Raw genomic sequence first — 27,102 nt, forward strand, 5'->3', positions numbered from 1 at the left:
ACATTGTTACATCAGTCTATAGTGGGATGCCTGGTGAAAAGCTTCATATTGCATTATCAAAAAGCAAAAGGGATGGTCCGTGAAAAGCACAAAGTGCATAGCACTAGAGGCAGGAAACAATGTGGCACAGCATGTACGCACTCCTGTTAGGTTGACTTGCCTTCGGTGGGGGAACCATTTTGAAATGGCATCCAAACAAGATGAAACGGGTATAATCTACACAAGGAATAATTTCCTTATAGCATGTTTAAGCAGCCCTAGAATAGATTTCAAGTGAGATTGTTCAGTGTGTTTCCATATCTATTTTTAAAGGTTGTGAAGATTAGGATTGCTATCCAACAACCTGGGATGGGAGAAGCATGTAATTCAGTTTGGAGGCAGGAGGATGAAGAACTTGTTTCATTTACTTATTCCTGACCCAATTTGTTCCCAAAAGGAAATTGAAACAGTACAATAAGAGATTTAGGAATCAGGATATAGCTTCTTAGCAAAACCAGTCCCAATGTGTTCTGGTCTCTTCGTGAAATATTTCTAGACCTTTTACTTTGTGCCAAACTTACCAGATATGGGTAAGAAGTGGTAAGACATTACTCATTGATTGGGTGCAGTATGCCTTAATTCTAGGAAGGCCATGTATGAAATAGGCTGCAATTATAGAAGAAATAATCAAGCTCATGATGAATTTACATTTTTTATTGATGAATAAAAATGTTGACTGTTTCTTCTATCTAGATTAATGTGTTGTTGAACTCTAGTAATAATGGGTTATAAGATGACCCTTGCCTTAGTGAGGAGAATGGCCAAGGCAGGCTTATGAAGGGTATGACACATGAACTGTCCTTTGAAGGGTGAGTGGGCTCTGGGTTGGCAGAGTGAAGAGGGTTTTAAGGCAGGGCACCTGCACGGACTGAGATCCTCAGGTAGAAACGCATACAGTCTGTGGGTAGACCAGTTCTGCAGGGAGAATGTTATCGCTTTTTAGTGGTCCAAGACCATCACCAATCCCTGTCAACAGTGCACGAGCTGTGGGGCTATTCTCCTAACTGAGGTTATAGATTTGCAGGGTTTGTCTATAATTTCCAACGCCTGGAGTCTTTGTTCACTGGGAGGTAATGAGAAATTACAGTCCTTCTGAGGATTGGCTTTTACTTTATTCTCCTTTCTGAAAGTGCCAAAGGCAGATCCAAATTGGATGTCATTTTATCCGAACTATGAAAAAACGTCTCCCAGGAGACCCAGCAGTAACCCGGTTCCCCCTCTCACCTCAAAAGGCTTTGGTGACCGATGATCTATTTCACAAGGTACTACTACCTCAGCCACGTGATCCAGCTCTGGGGAGGCCTGCTGTTGCCTCAGCAGGAGGCATACTTCCTGAGGACTGCTTAAGGTTTGCCATATGGAAAGACCCCCCTGCTAATTAGGGTCGTCCCTAGGGCTGGAGCTCAGGACCCTTTGCTTCACGGTTCTCCCAGGAGCCTCTCTTGCCCTTTGCTGTCTTCCTGCCCGTCCCGTCAGGACCAGCCTGGTGAAAATACAGTGACAGTCATTCATCTTCCTCTGAAGTAGACATTTAACTTGCACTGGGGCAACACTGTGCTCTCCACTCCTGCAGAATGTTCTGGAGAAACTCTTAACTTCAACTCAGATGAATCCAGGGAGAGAACCTGTTTGAAAGGTTGAAATTAAAGCGAGTCGAACCAGGAGAAGAAAAGAGAGAGAGCACATCTTCCTAATCAGACCCAAGCTATAGCACTGAAGTTCACAAAATTGGGTTCTGGCACATTTATGTTTGCCAGTTAATAAAATGAGTCAGAAGAGCCCCTGGAAGTAATAGGGTCTGAAACTGTTGATACGTTTTGACGTCCTAAAGGACATGATAAATTCAATTTTAAATTTGAAAATAATTCTCTCTAACCATTGGGTTGTTTTGTGTGTGTGTGTGTGATATCCTGCCGGTGTTCCTTTTTTTTAAAAAAATTTTTTATTTTTAAAGATTTTTATTTATTTATTTGACAGAGAGAGAGATAGCAAGAGCAGGAACACAAGCAGGAGGAGTGGGAGAGGGAGAAGCAGGCTTCCTGCCGAGCAAGGAGCCTGATGAGGGACTTGATCCCAGGACCCTGGGATCATGACCTGAGCCGAAGGCAGACACTTAACGACTGAGCCACCCAGGCACCCTGCTGGTGTTCCTTTTTTCTGATTGATGTTGGTACATAGCAACGCAGCCAAATTACTCTATCCTGGCTGATATTAGGTAAACAAACCAGAAAATTAATGTGCCCATGGAGTGGAAATGAAAGGATCTCTGTTATTCTATACTCTGATGTAAAGAACCTCTATGTGCCCTCGGGCTAAGGAGTTGCCCACGCTTTGCCTCTCTTCTCACTGGCTTTGGGAGCTCTCAGCTGGAGCAGTGGTTACAGTTAGTTTTAGCGTGGGACCGTTCGTCAGGACATGGCAGGATCTTTAAGCCCAATGGTGGGCACAGGGGATATAATTCTGCTACTAAAACTTTGCTTGGTGGTTCCCCCCCCCCCAACAAAAATCACCTCCAGGCTAAACTCGTTCTCTATTTACTCGTAATTCTTTTTGGCTTATGTGAAGCCCCGTGTGGTAGAAGGCATGTTTCTCTTGTCGTCCTGGATGAGAATTCAATTCACTTCCACAAGTATTTGTTGATGACAAGCCCCAGAAGGGCACAAGGAGCTGGGGACACAGCTCCTTGGGTGAATAAAACCCCACTCTGCTCCCAAGTTGCTCACAGTCTGGGGAGGGGACAAGCATTCAGGCAGTTAACCAAGGACCAAGAATGATGGCCTTGTGACCTGGTTCAGTGGCAGGGACTGCCCTGTTTCTAGCAACACCCACATTTGGGAAAAAGTCAATTAAGAGGCTGACTTGAGGAGCGAGGACCATTTTCAAAATAAGACCGCTTATTTTGGGGGATGTCTGGTGACAGAGTCCTATATTTTAATTCTTTAATGTGTTGCCTTTGCCACCATAAGCTGCTACGTATTCAAGAATGATTTGGTTATCTCTGTTTTTAGAAGCAGGTATAAAAAATTACCTTATCATTGGGTATCCTCATTTTAATCACTTGCCTCCATGCTTATACATTGTGAAATTTGTTTTATCTCCTTATCATTTTGCTTCTAAGAGTCACGCTATGCTCTTTGCTTTCTTGCATTATGTTGATTAGTGAATTATATTAGTAGATTTATAAGCATCCAGCCATTTTTATACTCTAGAAAAAAACTCATGGGGTTGCATTTTTGCTTTCTGATATTTTATTTAGAATATTTGTACATTTATTTATTTAGGCTTTCCTAGAGTAGATTCAGTATCAGAACCTCATGGGACGGATTTAGTGATTTACATATATACTATTCCCTGGTACAGATTACATAATACAGTCACTGCTATTTTCAGAAATTCTGTGATATTATCCTAGGTTATTTCTTATTTGAGGGGTAGATATTTGACACCCCCTTTCAGTATCTCCTCTAGATAGTTATTGTGGTTGACTTTACAGTTTTTAAAGCTCAGCAATTTGTTTTCCTAGAAAATTGTCCATTTCATTTGGTTTTAAACATTATTGGCAATAAATGACATAGAGAATTTTTAAAATAATATTTTATAGCCTCTGAATTGGTGGTTACATCTCTATTTTTTGTCCTATTTTGTATTTTCTCTTTCTCTCAATCACTCTCTGTCTCATCAGACTTGCTAGAACTTTTCTCCTTTTACCAATCCATTCAACCTGTTTGTTCAAATGGCTCTCAGAGCCCACATAAGAAGGAATACATTTTTCCTGAGATTAAGCACAGATCTGTACCTCTGAAACAAATAATACATTATATGTTTAAAAAAAAAAAAAGAAGAAGAAGATAGCAGGAAGGGAAGAATGAAGGGGGGAAATTGGAGGGGGAGACGAACCATGAGAGACGATGGACTCTGAGAAACAAACTGAGGGTTCTAGAGGGGAGGGGGGTGGGAGGATGGGTTAGCCTGGTGATGGGTATTAAAGAGGGCACGTTCTGCATGGAGCACTGGGTCTTATACGCAAACAATGAATCATGGAACACTACATCAAAAACTAATGATGTAATGTATGGTGATTAGCATAACAATAAAAATTTAAAAAGAAGGAATACATTTTTAATGACAGTAAAAGTGGTTCCTTTTAATATAGTACTTTGAAATGCTGTGGCATGAAGTGGTTTATTTAAAGATCTAGGCTAATAGAATAATGGTCTTACTTGGAGCTATTTCTGAAGTAACTTTGAGCAAATAATTGTTGAGAGCTTCAGTTTCCTTCCATATAAGCTGGATGGTAACAGTGCCCTGCACAGCTACACAGAAAAACAAACAACCCCCTTTGAAATTTTTTAAAGCATTCTTCTACATCACAAAGATTATATAGATTTTGCTCTCTGAAAACATTTGCAGGATTTGTCCTGATGAATTAACTTTGGTTTCAGGGGAAAATATTTCCTCCTCACCCTCCCCCCAACATAAAAAGTTCTCATTCTACTAAATTAGAAATGTGCACTAAAGACCCATTCAATAAAGGACACTGAAATGGAAATTAACTCAAGTCTGCTTTCAATTAATTTCAATTCCCCAAAGTACCAAACTTTCCTTTTCTGTCACAGCAGTAATTGGAAAGTAATAGACAATCCTAAGTTTTTGTGGTCTTTTGCGTGTATGTGTGTGCACGGTATACATTCTAGGTCAGTCTCGGGGAGGGCCAGGAGATTTTTTTTCGGTGTTCTTTAGGCTTCTATTAACTTTATTAATATTACTAACTTTATTATTTGAATGTATTTCATAAAAGTCTGGCTATCACTTCTTAGGCTAATTCCTCTTTCTCTATTGCAATAATTTTAGAACCTTTGTCTTTCAGCAGCAGAAACTGATTTTAAAAGGAAATCCTTCCCCCAAACCTGCAGTTTGTTAATCAGACAAGAACAGAGAGACTTGGGTTGAAGGGGATGGAGAGGGGGGCCCAGGACGCCACAAGCTTGGTGGCTTTCTCCCTGTTCCCAAGGCAGGTTCAAAAAAGCCCGAGGGTTTCGAAGAGTACAGACTGAAAACCGTTGCCCTATATAATGATCAGGCATGGTTTAGTATCTAAGAGGCTTTTCCTAAAAACTTAACACACAGTGTTTTCCAAGGGTCTGCCAGGGCTCACATGGGTGTGTTTACAGGCTAGCACTGCTGTTGTAGAGATGGAAAGACAGGAGGAAGACTGGGGAGGAGTAGAAGCCACATTAACTTGGTGAGAGCAAAGCATCCGCCTGTTAGGGATTCCAGGGCAGTGAAGGACCGGCTAGAGAAAGGCTCAGAGAGTGAGGGATTCCCACAGAAAATGAAGCAAGGACTGTAAATAAGATCTCAAAGGGAATGTCAGAAAGTAGTAAGGCCTTTTCCAGAAAAAGTCATACTACTTTTCCATGTAATCTTGTTATTCTCCCTTTTAAAATGTGCCTTTCGATATATGTTACTCGTTTATATGATCACAGTACTAGTAATTCTCTTCTGGAAATCTTGCTTAAGGAAAAAAATGTCTTAAATATGAAAAGAAAAAAAAGCTATATTCCTTTTAATATTTATTTATTATAGTGAAAAACAGAAAACTATCCTAATGTTCAATAATTGGGGGAAGGAAAGAAAACTGACACATTTCCTCAAACAACTATTTTTCGTAACTAAATACAACAATTATGTAATGATTTGGAGAAAGACACGAGTAAGAAAAGCACCCATTCTGAAGTCACAGAGACCTGAGTTCCGATTCAAGCTCCCTCTGACATTTTTTTATCCTTGATCCTGGGCATATTATTACCTCATTTTCCCCAACCCTCAATATTCTCTTCTACAAAACGAGGATAATGATACATGCTCAACAGGACCAGTATGAGGATTCAATTAAATGTGACAATATAAATAAATATGAAGCAATAGTGCTTGGCACATAGCAGCTGTTCAATAAATGTTATTTCTCTCTCCACCATTCTTTTTTTTTTTAAGGTTTTATTTATTTATTTGACAGAGAGAGTGACAGAGCACAAGCAGGGGGAGCAGCAGAGGGAGAGGGAGAAGTAAAGGGAGAGGGAGAAGCAGACTCCCCGCTGAGCAGGGAGCCTGATGCAGGGCTTGATCCCAGGACCCTGAGATCCTGACCTGAGCCAAAGGCAGATCCTTAACCGCTTAACTGACTGAGCCACCCAGGCACCCTCCACCATTCTTTATATAGCACACAGAAAGATGCTTAAGCTCTATCAACAGATTTGTTGACAAACTTAAGGAAATACATGGTTTCCTAGGAAAACACAAATTACAGAACTAAGTAGAAAAATTGAGTATATCGACTACCTTTGAGAGAATTTAAAAGAGTTTAAAGATCTGTTTATCTTTTAAAAAAAGGCACAAGGTCCAAACGGTTTCATAGCTATGCTCTATTATCTTTTAAACAATAGGCAATTCCAATTTAACTGAAATTTTTCTAAATTATAGGAAAAGATTGAAAACTCTCTAATTCATTTTAAGAAGCTAGCATAACCTTAATACCAAAAAAGAATAAAAGACAAAAAACAATAAACCTGCCACAGATCAAAATCACTCATGAATATAGATGCAAAATGTCTAAATATTAACAAATAGAATCCAGCAGTGTATCAAAAGAGATATATCCTATGACCAAACAAATACTATAGGAATGTAAGGATGATTCAACATTAGGGAAGCAGTATAATTCATTACAATACTAAATTAAAGGGAAAAAAAAAAGCAATTCTATCAATGGCTATTAAGAGGACTAATAAAATACAGTATCCATTCCTAATAAGAAATTTTAGTAAAATAGAACTAAAAAGAAATTACTTAAATACAATAGAGATCATTTTTTAAAAATTCTATTTATTTATTTGACAGAGAGAGGGAGAGCACAAGCAGGGGGAGCAGCAGAGGGAGAGGGAGAAGCAGGCTCCCCACTGAGCAAGGAGCCTGTGTGGGGCTCGATCCCAGGACCCTAAGATCATGACTTGAGCCGAAGGCAGACGTTTAACCAACTGCACTACCCAGGTGTCCCTGATAGAGATCATTTACCAAAGATAGCAAGTATCATTCTAAATGACTTTAAAGCCATTTACATTAAAATCAGAAAATGGATAATGATGTCCACTATCACCATTATTAGTAAACATTATTCTGGAAGCTCTAAGAAATACAATAAGATAGGACAATGAAATAACCAGTATAAATATTTGAAAATAAGGATAAAAATCACCTACAAAGGGGGCACCTGGCTGGCTCAGTCAGAAAACTGTGTGACTCTTGATCTCGGGGTCATGGGTTTGAGCCCCATGTTGGGTATAGAGATTACTAAAAAAAAAAACTTTAAAAAATTATTAAAGCTCAAGAAATACTCATTTATTTATTTTATTTTTTAAGTGGGCTCCACGCTGGGCTTGAACTCACAACTCTGAGATCAAGACCTGAGCTGAGATCAAGAGTTGCACGCTTGATTGACTGAGCCACCCAAACACCCCAAGAAATACTCATTTAGAAATCTTCAATAATTAATAAAGGAATTTACTAAGATGGCTAAATGTAAAATAAATATGAAAAAATAGAGAATATAAAAACCAGCTAGAAGTGAAAGTGGAAAAATGCCATTCACAATAGCAATAAAAATTATAAAATACTGAAGAATAAATTTCACAGGAACAGTACAGGATCTTTAAGAAGAAAACAATAAAATCTGATCAAAATACCTAAAGCAAGATCCAGTCAAATGGAAAGAATATACATGCTCTTGGATGACAAGATCTGATGTAAAAAAAAAGATCAGTTGTCCCAAATTAATATATAAATCTAATACAATTCCAATGGGAATCCCATTTTTTTTTGTAATGAGTAAAATGATCTTGGAGTTCATTTATTCATATGGAAAAATAAATGTCAAGTGAAGCAAATTATAAAAAAATAATAGTTGACTTGCCTTACCAAATATATATATTTTTAAAAGATTTTATTTATTTGATAGAGATAGAGACAGTGAGAGCAGAAACACAAGCAGGGGGAGTGGGAGAGGGAGAAGCAGGCTTCCCGCTGAGCAGGGAGCCCGAAGTGGGGCTCAATCCCAGGACCCCGGGATCACGACCTGAGCCGAAGGCAGATACTTAATGACTGAGCCACCCAGGCGCCCCGCCTTACCAAATATCTTTAAAACACAGAAGAACATCTATAATTTGTGATTTGGGAACAGCAACAGAGAGATCAGAATGGAACAGAGGGCCCATAAGAGATCTCTGTGTATATGGGAATTTAATGTGTGACAAAAATAATGTTCAAATTCTATGAAGGAAAAGGATGGCTAGATAATGACTGGAGCAGGCACAAACAGTTATCCATCTGGAAGACAAACAAATCGAACACTCCCTCATGCCACATATAATAAGTTCCAAATGAATTAAACACTTAAAAATAATGAAAGCCTTAGAAGAAAATTTAGGGAAACATGTATATAAAATCTTGGGGCTGCAGAGAGCTTTTAAAGCAGTGCAAGAAATCTAGACGTAAATAAGGAACAAGATCTATTTGACTTCATAAATTTTAAAAAATGTTTCAATAGCAAAAGTGACTACAAAGTCAGAAGACAAAAAAGACAGATGGGGAAAATACTCAAAATTCACATGACAAAAACCTACTCTCTCTTATGTGAAAATTCTTACTAATTGATAAGGAAAAGACAGATGACCCAATGGAAAAATATGCAAAGGAGAGGAATAGATAATCCCAAAGCGGCAAATCTAAATGTACAGTAAGTGCATGCAGAGATGCTCAGTAGCGCTAGCAATCAACAAAAGTAACTATGAAATATCACTTGTCACTCACCTCATGGGCAAGAACTAAAAAGTGTTAACATTCACTATAGGCTGGGATACAGGAGAGGAGGTACTCATGCCATATTCTTGGGAGAGATGAGCCTTTTTATGAAACAGTCTAGTTGTATCTGTTAAAACCCCACATAATTAAGAACACCAATGTGTAAAGCTCTATGTACTAAGCTGTTTGTTATAGCACTGTTTGCAGAGTCAAAATAATGGAAATAGAGGGAATGTACATCAATACAGAAATCATTAACATAGGTCATTTGTACCTCAGATACTATGCAGCCATTAAAAATAATTTATTTGAGGGGCGCCTGGGTGGCTCAGTTGGTTAAGCGACTGCCTTCGGCTCAGGTCATGATCCTGGAGTCCCGGGATCGAGTCCCGCATCGGGCTCCCCGCTCGGCGGGGAGTCTGCTTCTCCCTCTGACCCTCCTCCCTCTCATGCTCTCTGTCTTTCATTCTCTCTCTCTCAAATAATAAATAAATAAAATCGTAAAAAAATAATAATTTATTTGATCTATACCAATTAATTTGGAAAGATTGCCATGATGTATTATTAAGTGAAAGAAATAAGATGCAGGGAGGTCTCATTTGAATCTACAATGACATGTATATTCTGTGTATATGTGTGTATGAGATTATATGAGGATGGAGAGAGGAATGGAAGAACACTAGCAGATTGTTAACACTGATCGGGACTGGGAAGAACACTCCAACTCTCTGTTCAAATGGCCACCATAAAAACATGAGTAACAAGGATCCAAGTTTTTAAAAAGAAAGTAAAACACTTATGCTATAATGTAGGTGAAACAGTGATGCCAATAGGTCCATTAGCAATCGTGTGAAACATTCAAGAGAAAAAAGATTGGCAAGCAACACAGCTGAACGATCGTCACGGTTGTTTAACTAGAGGCACTATGGTTGTTTTTTTCCTCTGTATTTTCTAAATTTTCTCTAATGTAGTTTTGTTGCTTTTGTAAATAAATAAATAAAATAAAAATTCTAATTTACTTTATGTGAACCACACACTTTTTATTATGTCTTGAAATCAGTTACCATAGGTATATATGTGAGCTTGAGGATGTCCTAACTCTGAAAATCTGTACATTTACATTTTATCTATGACACATGAGAGGTATTTTCAGATTGTTTCAATTAGTTGTAGATTAGATAACTAAATCCCTAGGTAATAATTATCCATAAAAACATGACTTTACATATTTCAAGATTTCTTTTCCCCCTAAGCAGTAACAGACGTCACTTCTAACAGTAATTTTCCAAAGCTTCGTGGCATAGGGCAGGTCATCTCTCTTCCCCTCCCTAGGCCTCAGTTGCTTCATCTATAAATGAAGAAGCTGGATGAAGTAATTTTCTCATGGCCTTTGGCTCTAACATTCCGTGATTTAATTTACATACATCATAGAATCCATTAGATATCAAACAGGTGAACAATTGCTAAGGAGAAGAAAGTTTTCATCTGAGTAATACTTACATCAGCTGTACAAGACATTCAGATAGGGTGCCTGGGTGGCTCAGTTGGTTAAGCGACTGCCTTCGGCTCAGGTCATGATCCTGGAGTCCCTGGATCGAGTCCTGCATCGGGCTCCCTGCTCAGCAGGGAGCCTGCTTCTCCCTCTGACCCTCCCCCCTCTCATGTGCTCTCTCTCTCTCATTCTCTCTGTCTCAAATAAATAAATAAAATGTTTAAAAAAAAAAGACATTCAGATAACTAAAGAAGATGCCCCACCTTGATGTAACTTTCATATTCACATGAAAAATGTACAAGATTTCAAAGACTGTATAGCCTTGACTATCTTGATATCCCTCACTTATAATTAAATAGCTGTTGAACATTGCTTTTTCATTCATGTTAACACTTCTGCCCCTGCCAACTTATTATTTTGCTTTACAGACCTCAATATATGAATGAAAAGGTTTTTTTTTTTAAGATTTATTTATTTGTTTGAGAGAGAGAACGTGAGAGCATGAGTGGGAGGGGCAGAGGAAGAGGGAGAGAGAATCTCAAGCAGACTCCATGCTGAGCATGGAGCTGACCTGGAGCTCCATGTCATGACCCTGAGATCATGACCTGAGTTGAAACCAAGAGTTGGATGTTTAACTGATTGCACCACCCAGGCACCCCTGAATGAAAAATTTTAATTCTACTTTCTTGAGGTGTAACTTGTAGAGAATAAAATGCACCCAATGAAAACATACATTTTTATGAGTTTTGACAAATGTATGCACCTATATAACCACCACCACAGTTAAGCAATAGAACATTTCTATCACCCTAAAAAGTTCCCTGTGCCTCTTCCTAGTTAAGCCCCACCTCCTATCCTAGGTAATTACTGATCTGCATTTTGTCACTATAGGTTAGATATGTCCTTTCTAGAGCAATGAACACATTTTTGACTTGTATTTTCTCAATCTTGGATAGAGTTAATATATTTTGATAGTTTCAATCAGGTTTCTCAGTTGCACACAACAGAAAAGAGCTCTGGCTGATTTCAGCAGCAAAGGAGTTTGCTGAAAGGATGTGGGCAGCTCATAGAATTGCTGGGAGACTGCTCTCGCTCTGCCATTCCCTCTGCTTGTGCTCTTCTGTCTCTCTGTCAAATAAATAAATAAAATCTTAAAAAAAAAAAAAAAAGAATTGCTGGGAGACTGGAGAACAAGACTGGGATTATGCAGCCAGCAACAATGCCCCAAATCATAGAGTACAGCTCTTCTGGTGAGGAAAGCACCACAAGCAGCACTTGGAGTTACCTCAGCTCTATACCAGATCATGGTCACCTCCAGCACCCTTGCTTCCACTGATGTTTTGAGAACTCCGTTTCTTAAAAAGAACAAAGTACATCCAGTACATCTGTCCTAGGAAATCCTTCTGTAACTGCCAGTATCAACTGGAGTGAGTAAATCTGAGGGGCATATCCTAGGTCATGTGGCCTTCATGCCTAAGCTGCAAGAGAGGCTAGGAGAACCTGCCACTTTCAGCCTCTAGAGCAAGAGGCTTAACCAAACTTCATAAGATGGGAGGATTCCCCCATCATTGGAAAGGGTTGAAATTCTAGATGGTCAAAAAGAGGGCCAATGTCCACAACACTGATGGTTATGTTTGTTTGTTAGACTGCATTCTGAACATGCGGCTTCATGTCTGAAGATCACTACAACCAGGCCACATCTGGCAACACCTCCTGTGCGTACAGGGGTCTACCAGATGCCAAAAGTGGGAACGAGGTCATCAGGGCATTTACTGTGTAATGAAATAGAAACCGATGTATTGGCCTTCATACTTGCTTAAGATTTTTCTTCTTAAGATGATCTCCCTAAAATATAACCTGTTAATAAAATTAATGGGCCTAAAGTAATTAACTTGATCCAAAAAAGAATGTAATATTAAAAACTGCCATAATTTTAAGTCATGAATTTCATATTTATTTACAAAATACCTTTAACTTTTATTTATTTTTTATTTTTATTTTTTATTTGTTTGAGAGAGAGAATGAGAGAGAGAGAGCACATGAGAGGGGGGAGGGTCAGAGGGAGAAGCAGACTGCCCGCTGAGCAGGGAGCCTGACAGAGGACTCGATCCTGGGACTCCAGGATCATGACCTAAGCCAAAGTCAGTCGCTTAACCAACTGAGCCACCCAAGCGCCCTACCTTTAACCTTTAAACTAAATATTAATTTGATATTTTTACTCTTCTGAAATTACACAAACCTTAAGTTGTCTCCAATAGCTGTGTTCATTTCAATTATTTTAAGTTAACACATAAAGTAAGTCCAGTTATTTCACCAGTTCTACCTGCTATCCCTTATTCTTGATTTCAATTGCCAGGTCCAGAGAAGAAGGGGTGGCCTGATCCAGGGACAATGAGGATGTAATGTTAAAGAATCAGCTGGAGGAAAGAAGCAACAGGCACCATGGAAAAGACCAAAACAAAGCAAGGTTAGACTTTTTCCTATGTCTTGCTTTAGATCTCGGGATTTAAGAAATGTAGGTTTCAGTCTTCTCTTCCATTGTATCAAAACATGAGAATATGTCACCTTGACTATTCTCATCTCCTTATCATCATATAATGACCATGAAGAGCACAGACTTGGTGCTGGAGAAACAGGAAATGCTATATGTATAATTTGGTCTGAGTAGTTACCTTATTTTTCTTAGCAATAACTTTAGGACTTGCTTCAGAACAACCTGCTGAATAAGGCCAAGATACAGATTCAACTAATAAACATCCAACATCTTCTAGAAACATAAGTGCTCTCTCTTTTCATCTTTACCATATCGAATCAACCATATAGAAATAGTTCTGTTATCACCTCCAATTTACAGGTAAGAAACATTCATAGAGGAGTCAGGCTACAATCACAAAATGTCAAAGTTTGATCTGGGAGCCTGGTTTCTGTTCTCATGTTCTGGTTCTTGCCATGATACCAGGCTGTTGGGACACAGTATAAAATGGGCTAAGTAATCTTTACCTAAGCTTGTGTGAGGAGCTTTGGAGGTCAAACCACCTGGATTTTATAGGAACAGCCTTCTGTCTGTATAAGTTCTAGGCTGAGGTCATGTATTATTTATGAACTTAATACACTGAGGCTGGTTCCTCTAAGGAAGGGTTTTCTATACCAGTATGTCTTAAGAGAACAGTATACATATCCACACAACCAAATATTTGCAACTGGTGCTTTCATCTATAAACTGCTTGATTCATACGATGTGACACAATGGAAATATAACTAAGTGGATGAGAAATGAGCTGCATGTTTTACATGGATTGTCGTGTCTTCATGGCCAACCAGTGTGGTTCTGAAAAGTATTAAGCCAACCTTTTCTTCTCCCCAGTTTGTAAGTGGTTTTTATAACCTACTACTTCCTTTGTATTTGCCCTGTGTTTCACAGTCTCTAGTGTTGCCAATATTCTTTTCTTTCTGCCTGCATCCTTCCCAGAATCTTTCCATTGACAATTCCCTTTACTGACCCTCTTGCCCAGGAACACAGTAAGATTACCTTAGCTGATCTGGACAGTGACAGGAGGGGAGAGCTTAGAAGTTTGGCAAGGACATTTTATGCAGGCTTCCTGAAAACAACAGAGTGACAACTGGACAGGTGTCTGGTGTGGCCTTCCTGAGTATAAAACTACCCCCTCAAGTAAACTCCTGTCAGCCCCAAGAACATGAGGGAACCCTTCACGGGTATTCCCTTCTGGTTGATTAATAATCACTAATCATTCAGTTTGGTTGAGAAACTTCCCCACTGTGGTAGAACATGTTTTGTTTTGTTTAAGATTTATTTATTTATTTGAGAGAGTGAGAATGAGAGAGAGAGAGTACATGACAGGGGGAGGGTTAGAGGGAGAAGCAGGCTCCTCGCTGAGCAGGGAGCCCGATGCGGGACTCGATCCAGGGACTCCAGGATCATGACCTGAGCCGAAGGAGTCGCTTAACCAACTGAGCCACCCAGGCGCCCCTGTTTTGTTTTGTTTTTTACTACAAGAGTTGTATCGGGTAGATATGATTAGGTTATTAGGATGTGAATATAGAAACCACTTACACCAGCTTATGTTTTGTTCTTGTATCATTGGTTTCTTGTCATGCAGCCAGGGTCCTATGAGTCCTATGAGTCCCCTTATTCCCTGCATGTGTGTGAAGAGGATAGGGACAGAATGAGTCACGTTCATTGAACAAAGCTCTTTCTTCCTACAGGAGAGAATGAACATATGCCGATGAATAACCCTTCCACACAGATTTACCAGGTAAAGACAATTAGATTGTTTTGAACACTCCTGTGTGTGATGGTGATGACTGTCGCTTACGTATAAAGTTTTCTAGCACTCACAAGTGCCTACACATCTGTTATTGAGGTAGGCAGGGCAGAGAGTGCCGCTCACGTTGCACCTTTGAGAAAGCTGTTCAGTGAAGGACAGCTTATCCAGGTTCTAAATTACAGCACGACCACTCCCACGTCCACTCCAGTTTCCTTGCCTGTCGCCATCATCACTCTGGCCATGACACAGTGCGATGCCATCTCCATGAGAGAGGAGGAGAGAGCAAGCTCTGTTTTTCTTGGTTTACTATTTCAGCAGGGAGAATTGAGAATTGAAAGCAGGTTAACATTGCAGACGTTCACATAGGGTGATCGAAAAAAATGTTAAGCTCCCTTTAAACAATGGAAATAATTTAATTTCCAAGGAAGATAAAAATTCTGCAAAGCATTTTATAATATGTTTGCAACAGGGGTCACTTGGGGCTGCTTTCGCTTTCTACACAGTATTTATTTGGTGTCTGTCTTTTAAATGTAAATTTAAAGTAAAATTCTGTCCTTAAAAATCATGGATGTTTTATTCTGATGTAATTTGTAATATAAAAGAAGCTTGGGCTAGGAAACTCCATGCTCCTCTCTAGAGTTAAGGCACTGTTACCTGGAATGCAGGAGAGGGAAGAAAGAACTAGCAGGGCTTGGTGGGGGCTGGGAGAAAGGGTGATTTCGAAGTTGGCTGTAAAGTTTTAAGCGTTGGTAAGGATAAAGAAAAGAGCAATAGGAATCCAGAAGAGTGGAGAGTTTTAGGGGAAATGTTATTTAGATTTGTTGAGTTTAAGTGACAGTAAAGTGCAAATAACTAGTGCCCAGAAATCTCATGCAAGAGATCATTGCTGTGGGCCAAGCAGGGCGAGCCAACACAGGATTATGAAAACATTTTTGTAGTCGTGCCGCTCCTAGACCAAGACCAGCAGTGGGAAGGGGTAGAAGAAACAGCTCCATTTCAATTTACTACGTATTTATTGAGCAGTTACTATGTGTAAAATCAACTGCTTGGTCTAATAAGAAATAAAACAGATGCAACAGGCATTTGCTATTGATTTTTAAGTGTCCGCCACCTGGACAACATATACAATAATTAGCTCAAACAGGCTGTTGGAAGGATTACAACAGAGGCATTGATGTGGCGGAGGGATGAATGAATATTGGCTGAAAGATGTGAACCAGGCATTTAAGGACAGATTGGTCATTTGGTAAGTGGATATGGGGAAGAGTGTTTCAAGCAGGGGGACCAGCTTGAACAAAGGCCTGGAAGCAGGAGTGAGTCTTCACTCAGTGCTGATTTGATGCCTCATTTGTCCACGACCTCCAAATGCCTTCCCTGCCCACCTCCCCTCTGTTCACATCTGACCTGTGTAGGGCATTGGAATGACTGTGAGTATGTCTTTAAACTTAGGTAGGATTTAAAGTCTATTATAGATTTTATGTAGGTCACTCCCTGAATGTTGGCTAAATATAGCGGCAGTGGGAGGGGGTGGCCTCATTCTCTTACTGTCTCACAAATCCAAGTACATCTGTTCGCAGTGGAACAAATGAAACAGATGAAGCAGTGGAAGCGAAGTTGGTCTATATGACCTCTGTGACAATGTGGTTATAACCCCATCCTTGTTTTAAAAGAATGCTTCCTAAACCCCAGTCTGTTTACTCCAAGCAACATTTAACCAAAAGAAGATGAGGAGAAGTAAAGAAAGAAGAAGAGGAAGAGGAAGGAGGGAAGCAGGGAGAGGTTAACTATAATAGAACACAATCCATACCAAAAATGGAGAGCAAAATATGAAATTTGAAGCAAAATATGATGTTTTAGCCATTTTCTACCTACTTTATTTTCTTGATAAACCCCCATCCCTACCTGAAATTACATTAAATATTATCTTGTTTATTTACTTTTTTAAATTGTCTGTTTCCTTCTCTAGAGTGTAAGCTCCAAGGGCAGGGATTTAGTACATTTTGCTCTCTGTTGTATCCTCAGCATAAAGTACAGTGCCTGGAATATAATACATATTCAATAAATATTAGTTGAATGAATGAATGAATATCTGCAAGATGTGTATATTGCTTTGAGCCAAGAGATCTGATGTAGTCACTTAGTCTGGTGTCAAATGATGTTTGGAAAATTGTCTGGTTCTTCTTTGGGACAAAAAAGAAGAGATTCTTACTTCATACATTAATCAAAATAAACTCAAAAATGGATTAAAGGGCTAGAAATTAAAAAATCAAACTATAAAATTTAGAATTAGTGAATATTTATCTTGTCTCTGGATGTGAAATGTCTAAGTAAAAAAGCACTGGAAGAAATCACAAAGGAAAGGGCCAGAGATTTCACCCACATCACAACAATTAAAAAATTTCCCAACGTAAATATATTTTCAACCAATTCAAAGGCAAATAAAAACATGGGGAAAATTCTTACAAAAAAATACAAGGGTTTAATGATACATAAATAGTTAATACAAGTCAGTAAAAAAAGAAACTTGAGACCTCAGTAGAGTATGGGCAAAGGATACAGATAATTTACCAAAGTAGAATTACAGATAGCTAATAAGTAGGAGAGAAGATGAGGCTTTTGAAGCTTATGACAATCTGATTAGTGAATAATAAAATAATTAATAATATTTAGTTCTGATGAGTGTGTGTAAATTGGAAACTTTTACAAAAATTCTTAAACTACAGTAAAAGTGTTAAAATGTTCATAACCCTAATCAGCTCCCTGCTCTTTAGATGGATTTGACCTCCTTGGTGAGTAAGGTACATTGACCCAAATCAGATCATGGCAGCCAACAGGAGAATGAGCACTACCATCTCCCAGTTCATTCCAGTATTATTATCAGAACCGGTGAATCTGTGTGGATACACTGATTGCTCCTTAGCTCATATTCCCTTTTATTTGAATCCAACTCTATTCCAATTTTCTCTCATCCTTTGTTCACTGTACATAGGCCTCTGAGATTTCACCCAATCTCTTCTCCAGAGTCAGATTGTGTTGCTGCAGCCTGACTACTTCCTTTTGCACATGGATTTTTAAAATAAGATTCCATTAACGTGAGAAGTGGGGGTGGGGTCCCGCAATCAAGGCCACAGATGTGGTAACTGCACCATTTGGTCCTAGCCCAACTCTCGCCTAATGATGTGAATTCCAACTGTGTTTCTGGCTCACCTGTAACATGTAAACATTGCAGCCTCCTCCCTTTATATTACTTATGTTTTATGTATTTGTCCAAGACATGTTTTTCTAAATACACTAATTTAGCCCTTTGAGTCAAATATTACCCAACGTCCTTAAACTCATAGTAATTTCATATTTAGGAATTTATCCTAAGGAAATAATCTGAAATACATACCAAGCTTTAAATAAAAAGCATTATATGTCAGCATTATTTATAATGTTGAAAAATTACAAACAACATAAATTTCCAAGAAAACTGAATGGGTGGATAAACTGGCACATCCATAGGATGGAATATTGAGTAACCATTAAAAATAGACACAGAGAAAAAAAATCGAAGGCTATAGGAAAGGGTTTATAACAGTGTTTGGCAGAAAAGGCAGGGGGTAGGATCAAAATATATCCATAGTATGATTTCAAATGTATAAATGTATGCATTTATATCCATAGAACAAAACAGAAGGAAATGTGCCAAAACATTTGCGGTTGTATTAAAGTAAGGAGATGTGAAGTGGTTTTTTTTTCTTTTTTCTTTTTCTCTGTAATGAAAATAATTTAAGAAAACGAGTTATGTGCCAAAAGGACCCCTAACTGAAAAACTATGGGAACCAGTCCTACAGCAATAGGTTTCATCATTAAAATTGCCATTGAAAGTTTTCTACGATTTGTAAGTCCCGTTTGAGCCTCAGTCTCTTATTGCCCTTAAGGAATATTTTCCAACCTCAGAGAAATTAACTCTACTAGGCCGGTGGTGCATCCAGGAAGCGATAAGATAAATTTCTGGCACACCATGCTTCATAGCAGTTTCAGCAGTGGCCTGTAAGAATGACATTAAGGGTCAACTTCTGCAGGGAGTGTAGAGGAGTAGATTTGCGAAACTTACTCTTGACTATTCAAATGACTTGCTGCCCACTTTTTGTTTTAAATTATCATATTTCTGGGGATTACTAAAAAGGCCTAAAATGAAGACGATGAAAACTGGCAGAAAGACCATGTTTCTTCTGTACAAACCCTGGTTGGGGGGAAAACCAAAGCAATTACGTTGGCATCGTTGCCATCATGTGCTGCTTCTTACAGCCTGTAGTCAGGTGTTGGAGGAATTTGGCCTGCCTTATGGAGCTTTCTCAAATCTTGACATTTATGACTTAGCAGGGATCTCAAGGCCCAGGCCCAGTCCCCTGAGTTGGCCTCAGAATAGACTTTGACCTTGATAATGGAACAGAATGAAGGACAAATCTGTGTGAAAAACAAGTTGGAACAACTTGCATAATTTATGAAAATTTAGTTTGAGGGAACTTTGGTGGAAAATGACGGGAAGACATTGATTAAAATTCACCTTGAGAAAAGTTAAGAAGCCAAGAAAGTAAAGAAGATTGAGAAACAGAAATTAAGACCAGGAAATAGAAAGAATTCGGACTCCTCTCCCCTATTTCTTTGAGCCTAAGATGCCCTCTGTGGTACCCTAGGCTTCGAAGTACAAGTCTTCCCTGAACCTGCCTCCAGTGGGAGCCCGCCTTCAGCGGCAGGATGGAGGGATCATAACCTCTCTAGAGCAGCTTCATGAAAAAATCAACGAGATGAGGAACGTGTTCAACTCGCTGGAGAACAAGGTAGACACCCATTTCTAATCCTTGGGGTGGGCTGTGGGCTGTCAAATGAGAGAGTTGAAGAGAGAGCAGAGAAAAGATGTTAAGTCCATGTCCTCAGGATATTTTTTATGCACAAGGAATGGCCAGTTGGTACTGGAAAACCAGTCGGTAGCAGCTAAAGATACTGAACCCCATGCTATCTTCAAAGCAACATGTTCGAAGCAATTATGCTCACATATGGCATCCCCTCCCTGGCTGATCAGTGGATGTAAAGCTGTTTATCAGGCAGTAGTGTTACTTCGATGGTAGGTACCAGGAAATGGGCTCATGGCTTAAAATGGTTTCAAAATTCCCAAAGTCCCTATATAACCTGGCTATTAGGGAAAACTCAATTTTTTTTTGAGAGCTGGGGTTCTACAGGTCAGGAAAAGTCCTTTCCCCTAGGATCCTACTGCTGTCTTTTGGTTCCTGGGAAAAACTCCACACATCCAGTGAGCAGTGATAATGAAGCCTATTTCTGTTGGATAATGGTTCCCTTTTTTTTTCAAACAGGAAACCTGAGTTTACAGGTTTCCAGAGTACCTGAATGAACGTCAGGTTTCCTTCCTTCAATTTTAAAACTTGCACAGATTTTGCTTTGATATTATATTGCTGTCGATTTTGTTTATTTTGTTCACTGAAGATGAATTTATGTAATGACAACTACCAGATCAAAAGTAATTGACCTGGTGATTTAAGCCATTACGATGACTAGGTTAGGACATGTGCTAAAATCCATCACAAAGATTAATTAACATTAAAAATGACTGGAGCGAAATACAGACTGCTCATGGTGCTTCTCAGGCTTCTAGCCCTGAACACTTGGCAGGTCCTGCTTTTTTCCTCAGAATGATCTCTTTGGTTCCTCTTATTTCTCCCTATTCCCGGCCCTTGAAAGAAACCTTTGAGGCACAGTGAACCACAAAACCCCATATTTTAAAAATGTGGTGTAGGAAACCAAGTCATTTTATAGTGGGAGGTGTCGTTGTGAGTTGGAGCCATTTTGGATGACCAGATTCTGAAAATGTTTAGAAGTACACATTTGAAGGAATTTTGTTAATTTTGTCAAAAGTTCTGCTTTAAAGAGAGAACTGGGGCTAAGAGTTCCTCTCTTTAGCAGAGGGTACGATCATGAATTTCAAGAAAGTGTTATTATCTGGTTGTACTATTATTGTATTATTATTTGTTCAATAAAAAAACAACAACCCTGAACTTTAGAAGCGCTCTATTTTCTCCATATTTCCGTTTGTGCTCAACTTTTTGATGTGCCACTGAAAGGGGGAGAAGAATTAAAATTTCTTGAACACCTTCTATGAACCAAGCATGCACTGTGGCAGGAAACTTGCCTATCTGTATTCATTTAATTCTCCAGACAGCCCTGTGACATGGGTGTCACAGTAGTTATTTTACGCAGGAGGAGACTGCTACAAAGAGGTTAACCAGCTTGCCTGAGGTCTGACTTCTCATAGGAGAGAGCTAGGGTTCGTACCCTATCGGACTCCAAAATTGATACTTTTTTCATGGTGTGGAAGTTGACAACAGAAGTCCAATGTGTGCACTCCTACTCTACCAGGCTTGACTCTTGAAGATAATTCAACATCACTATCAACAGTGTGCTGAGCTCCTAACATTGTAGCTATTTCCTGCCACTCAAATGCAAATGCCATTTTCTCCTTTTCCATGACATCATCCAACATCCATATATATATATATAAATCCTGTTCCCTTTCAAAGAAATTCTCAGATATGCTTAGTTATTATTCTTTTTATCATTTAATTTTTAAGGGAAAAATAACTGAATTTCTTCATCTTCTATAACACCAGGGATAATATGACCCATCCTTTCTTTCATGGGATTCAAAGAGTTACTGGATCAAGATTGTCTTTCACAAGCATATGTTGGTTTTCAAGTAAATCTCATTTTAAGCAAAGGTGTTAGAATAAACATAGCTCACAGGAAGACCTGTCAACCTAATTGTTTGCTTGCTTGTCACTATCAAGCTTCGGCATGTGCTATATAAAAAAGACCCTCTTTTCCCTAAAAGAATGGGACCAAGGTTGCCTTATGTTGTCTAAACTTTAGTCTACCAGTATATGAGGTCTGTAGATTTTCAGGAGCTTGGTTTCTCAAACAAAATGAAAATTCAAGGGGCCAGTGGCAGTATTTATAGTAGTTTATAGCAAATTGAATTCATTCTTGGTGATCATCTTTAGTTGCAGGCCTTGGCCTCTGAACTCAAAACTGGTTTCACGGAAGCAATGCAAGAACTGTCAAGAATTCAACATGGAGAATATGCTTTGGAAGAGAAGGTTAAGAGCTGCCGATGTTCCATGGAAGAAAAAGTTACCGAGATGAAGAATTCGTTAAACTATTTCAAGGTAGGCTCCTTTTCTTTCTTTCTTTCTTTTTTTTTTTTTTAAGATTTTATTTATTTATTTGAGAGAGAGAATGAGATAGAGAGAGAGAGAATGAGAGGGGGGAGGGTCAGAAGGAGAAGCAGACTCCCTGCTAAGCAGGGAGCCCAATGCGGGACTCGATGCTGGGACTCCAGGATCATGACCTGAGCCGAAGGCAGTCGCTTAACCAACTGAGCCACCCAGGCGCCCCCTAGGCTCCTTTTCTACTCCCCTGCTAAACAGAGAGGTTCTTGATCTTAGCCACAGAAGTAGAAAACACCTTTTCATGTAGCAGTCAAATAAAAGAATTTTCCCTCTGGCCCATTTGCTAATTATCACGAAGAAAAAATCTATTTTTCTTTCTTGGATCTCTGTGTTAAAATTACAGACTGCAATAGAAATAAGATGTTCATTTCTCATTCATTCATTCAACAAATGTATACTAAAAGCTTACTGTGTACTAGATATCATCTTATATCCTTTCACCCCTTTTACCAGATTCATTATGTATCAATTCCTATTTTTCAGGAAGAGCTGAGCAATGCCATGGCAATGATTCAGGCCATCACTTCCAAGCAAGAAGAAATGCAACAGAAAATTGAACAGCTTCAGCAGGAAAAGCGAAGGGAATCTCGAAAGGTTAAAGCCAAGTGAGTGTCTTACACAAAATTAGCCAATGGCAAACCCATAAGCAGAGGTTTGGATACTTACACCGAGAACACCTTCCCCCCATCGGCAGATAGATAACTGGCTACATACTGCTGGAATCTGTGGGTCAGCATGTGATGGAAGTTATAGAATCATAAAAATCGGTTACGTTTAAAAATGGATGGTAATAATTACACGGAAAATGCATTCAGTACAATAGGAAGTGAAATGAAAATGATATAAGATGACATGTAGAATTTTATTTCAACTGTAAAAACATGTAAAATAAAAACTAGAAAGATATATTTTAAAATGGTGATTGTTGTGTTAAGATAGTGGGGTCACTCATGATTTTCTTTTTTAATTAGTTTTCTAAAATTTCTCTAATGCTACTACTAGTTTACTTCCACCATTGAAAATACATTTATGTTAGTATCTCAACCAGGTTGAGTCAATTAAGTTTCACCATTAAACATATATAATCATTATTGTTATAGGTTTTTAAATTATCAAATTTAAAATAGAAATATGGCAATAATATTTGTGTAACTCCAAAGAATGGCTTGTTGTTTGTAGTTGAAGACCTGCTGCTTCCTGGTACCTTTGTGTTGCTTTGTTAAGTGAATGTAAATCACCCCAAGCAAATTGTCATCACTGCAAACTCTGTACAGATCCTGATGACAAGGAAGCCAGGAACAGAAAAACAAAAATATAGGTATTACCATTAAGATGTGATTTGTACGTGTTTGAAATTTTTTCTCCAGTTTGGCAATGAGTTAAGTTGAGCCCTAAGAATTGCTAGTATCTAACTATTTTTAATTTACAAAAACAGCACTTTTTTGGTTCAACCTAATGTTTCAGAATTTTTCTTGAATCATTCTGAACTGATTCTCTTCTTAACCCATCAGGCATTAAGACCCTTTGTTTTCCTTCCCCAGGAAAACTCAAAAAGAAGAACATGGCTCACAGGCTGGGCCTGTTCAAGCACAAGGAAGTCCTTTCCGTTCAATCAATATCCCTGAGCCTGTTCTTCCAAGTGAAGACTTTACAAACCTCTTGCCTTCTCAGGCCTATGAAAAAGGTACAGTTTGCAAACCATATTGAATTAACCAAGCCTTTCCCCTTGATTCCTAGAGCTTAAGTAATAGTGAGAATGGGTTTATGTCTTCCATCCTTATAGGAAAATGATGTATTGCTCAGAATTTTTCCTCCTATAATTGGAATTTATAAGAATCCAGAGAGAGGATCCTGGGGTGCCTGGGTGGCTCAGTCAGTTAAGCATCTGCCTTCAGCTCAGGTCATGATCCCAGGGTCCTGGGATGGGGCCCCACATCGGGCTCTCTGCTCAGCAGGGAGCCTGCTTCTCCCTCTCCCTCTACCTGCAGCTCCCTCTGCTTGTACTCTCTCTCTGTGTCAAATAAATAAATAAAATCTTAAAAAAAAAAAAAAAAAGAATCCAGGGGATCCTAAGAGACCAGGAGAATCTGCCCAATTTTAAAAGATTTTCTTTTTTGGGAAAATACTTATCTGGGTTTTCTAAATTTCAAAAATAACCCTAGGAGAAAAATGTTAAAAAAAAATTATCCACTCTAATAACTCGTTTTCTCTTCCACATTACTGCTCACGCCTTGTCTCTCTGCATAGACATTTTAAAGATAGGCGTATTCTTACCAGAAAATTGTGTTTTCTGTGCTTTTTTCAGTGAGGTTTCACTGATCAGAGAAAATCATATCTGCCTTAACTGGCAGGCAGTGACGTCAGTGGTGTGCCCCTCTTTCTCTGGGTAACCAGAGCTGGTGCTGTCTGTGGGCTCGGGTCACTAGCCACACCCCTGATCTGAGGGATGAGACAGCAGATGCTAGAAAACTGTCCCTGGGCAGTGCTGATGAAACTGGCTTTCCAGCCAGTTACATTCGTCTGTAACCATGTCTGGTTACACGTTTGCTACATCTGTGTATGCTCAGCAATGTCTAGCAAAGTACCTATGCTGGAGAGTGACATTGATGTTAGTTAGAGTAATTGTCCTTTTTTTTTTTTTTTAATTTTTTTGGGTCACATATAGAAAGTCTCCAAAAGAGGCTCAAGGACTTCTCAACCAATTGGAAGCTCCTCTGAGGCAGAGCTGGTGGTTTTCTACCCTTCTGCCTTAAGGCACCATATATTCCTAGATGATAAATGTGTTTTGAATCACTAAATTTAAAAATCTAAATCAGATGGCTTTTAAATCGGTATAACTTCAAAGTATGGATCTGCTTTTTTTCTTTGTAGTTTTTTTTTTACCCCCTTGAGTAGTTACTTTAGAGACTGATAGGTGCAGCCTGGGAAAACTCACTGATCCATCTGGGGACTGAGTGGGTTCATCACAGGTGGTTCTATTTTCTTTGCTCCATGTCATGATGAACAGAACATAAAAGGATGGTCTTACTAGGAAAGAATACAGGATGGCCTTGGAAAGTAGAGGTCAGATCAGTGCCAGGTCTGGGGAAGTTGAATATTTTCACAAGATAAAAGATTAAAAATTATATCTGCAAAGTGCTCAGATGGAGTTCAATGAGCTATGTGGTGGCAACTCCTCCCTCCTTCCCTGTTATAATAGACGTGGCTTATATAATACAGTTTGTTCAACCGAGTTACTGCAGAATTTGGGAACAATGTGCCATAATAAGACATTTTGGATATGATTGATGGTAGGTTATGTTGAAACGCAGGATCTAAGGGCCAGACTTTAGAAAGGGTTGGCTTACCCACTGTTAATTATAAAATGGTGCAATTGTTGCTTATTGCTCCCAAATTCAGTAGCTTACAATAATAAACATTCATTATGTTATAGTTTCTCTGAGTCAGGAATCTGTGGGTGCCTCTGGCTCAAGGTCTTTCGGGAGATTGCAGTTAAGGTGTTGACTGTCCCACTACGCGTTGGTCTTTCCTGCTATCTATCCATCACCCCAGACGCTTAGATGGCGGGAGACAGTAATGAACAAAACAACAAACATTCCTGCCCTCATGGAAGCAGACAACAAACAAGATAGATAAAATATGTAGTACATTAGTGATAGGGAGAAAAATAAGGAAACACAGGTGTAATTTTAGAGAGGGTGCCAGGTAAAACCTGAAGGAAGTGAGGATGTGAGCTTATGCATTCGGAAGGGAAGAAAGGAACAGCCCATGCCAAGGTCCTAGCGGGAACATCACTGAGATGTTCATTCAAGTTGGAGCGGGAGCAGGGGGGCTAAAGCAGAGGGAACAAGAGGGACAACAGGAGACGAAGTTTTCAGAAAAGAAGGAAACAGGAGGGGCAGGAGGGGGCAGATATTTTACGGCTTTATGGTCATTATAAAGCCTTTGGCTTTTACGCTGACCTGGGAAGCCATTGGAGGGCTGAGCGGAGGAGTGACAGGGTCTGACTTACATTTGAACAGCATCATTCTGGCTCCTCTCACCCTCACCATCATAGACAATAATTTAGCTCTTATTGTGTATAGTTTACACATATTAACTGATTTAATTCTTGTGGTAGTCTAGGAGGTAAGCGCCACTTATTATATATTCTTACAAATGGGAAAAGAGTGCTTGCCACTATATTGAAATTTTATTTTATTTTTGGCTCTTCTGTCTCCCTCAGTAAGCTGTCAACAGTGAGTCTGTCCCCAGTGTCTGGCTCATAGAAGATGTCAGCCCCTGTTAGTGGAGTGAATACTGACTGAAAGCTTTCCTTTCTCTAGCCCAAGAATCCAGATCCATGCATGTAGCAGACAGTAATGTGAAGGGGATGATGGGTCCTGGTAAGTAGCTCTGTGTTGAGTTCTCGTCTCTTCTAGCAACTCTACCTTTTCCCTGCTTCCACCTTCCCTGCTTCTAGGCCCTCAGTCCCAAACCAGGCTTGAAAGAACTCAGGCAAGGTAAAGCACTGTGGTTACTAAGACCCCAAGATGTGTAATAGAGTAAGTCAGTGACTCAGTTAAACCAAGGAGAGAGAAGGGAAGGGGTGGAGATGTTTAAGACAAAGCCAGTATTGGTTCTTTCTGGCTCACATCAATTGGTTCTTTCTGGCTCATGTCAATTACTGAAATAATATTTGCTGAGAAACTCACAGGTATACGTAGCATAAGTTTTCTATGGACACAGTTTATAGTTCATTTAATTTAAAAGTTATTTACTTAATAGACAACCCACCAGTATTTTTTAAATTATTTCATCTTCCCTTCCCTCCATTCCTTCCTCCTTTTTGCAACTTACCATTATTGCGGCCAAGGAAAACAAATTCCAAAAGAAAACATTGTTTTGGCATCTTTCTTCCTCTGTATTTTTTCCCCTGGTGTGCTTGCCTAAAAGGAAGGAGGTACAGGGAGTCAATGCATACTTACTACAAATTAATTATATTATTTTATAATTTTATTTTTTTAAAACGCCTTACTTAGTAGTGACTACATACAAAGAGTAGAGGATGTATAGGCCAGAAACAGAGGTGATCCTTTGCAAGTGTAGAAACTTTTAATCTTCAGTTGATTTATTTAATCCTCGAGGGACAGTTTGTACCCAAACA

General features: G+C 39.1%; 1 protein-coding gene and 1 long non-coding RNA gene across 2 annotated transcripts in view; one reads left to right on the forward strand and one right to left on the reverse strand.

Moving 5' to 3' along the window:
• Positions 1-27,102, forward strand: part of ARHGEF33 (Rho guanine nucleotide exchange factor 33) — a 77,969-nt gene that overhangs the window by 17,362 nt on the left and 33,505 nt on the right. Inside the window, exons 3-8 of the mRNA XM_035000965.1 lie at positions 12,741-12,851; positions 14,609-14,658; positions 21,729-21,893; positions 22,440-22,561; positions 23,498-23,640; positions 26,282-26,341. Of these exons, the coding sequence (XP_034856856.1) occupies positions 12,827-12,851; positions 14,609-14,658; positions 21,729-21,893; positions 22,440-22,561; positions 23,498-23,640; positions 26,282-26,341 (565 nt within the window). The 5' untranslated portion in view covers positions 12,741-12,826. The remainder of the gene's footprint in view (positions 1-12,740; positions 12,852-14,608; positions 14,659-21,728; positions 21,894-22,439; positions 22,562-23,497; positions 23,641-26,281; positions 26,342-27,102) is intronic.
• On the reverse strand, positions 1,133-26,870 carry LOC118007797. The gene is made up of 2 exons (XR_004678485.1): positions 26,796-26,870; positions 1,133-1,664 (listed from the first exon to the last, which is right to left on the reverse strand). It is a non-coding gene; the product is annotated as an uncharacterized LOC118007797 (long non-coding RNA).

The sequence above is a fragment of the Mirounga leonina genome, unplaced genomic scaffold (genome assembly GCF_011800145.1).
Source record: "Mirounga leonina isolate KUSES-001 unplaced genomic scaffold, KU_Mleo_1.0 Mir_125, whole genome shotgun sequence".
Lineage (NCBI taxonomy): Eukaryota > Metazoa > Chordata > Mammalia > Carnivora > Phocidae > Mirounga > Mirounga leonina.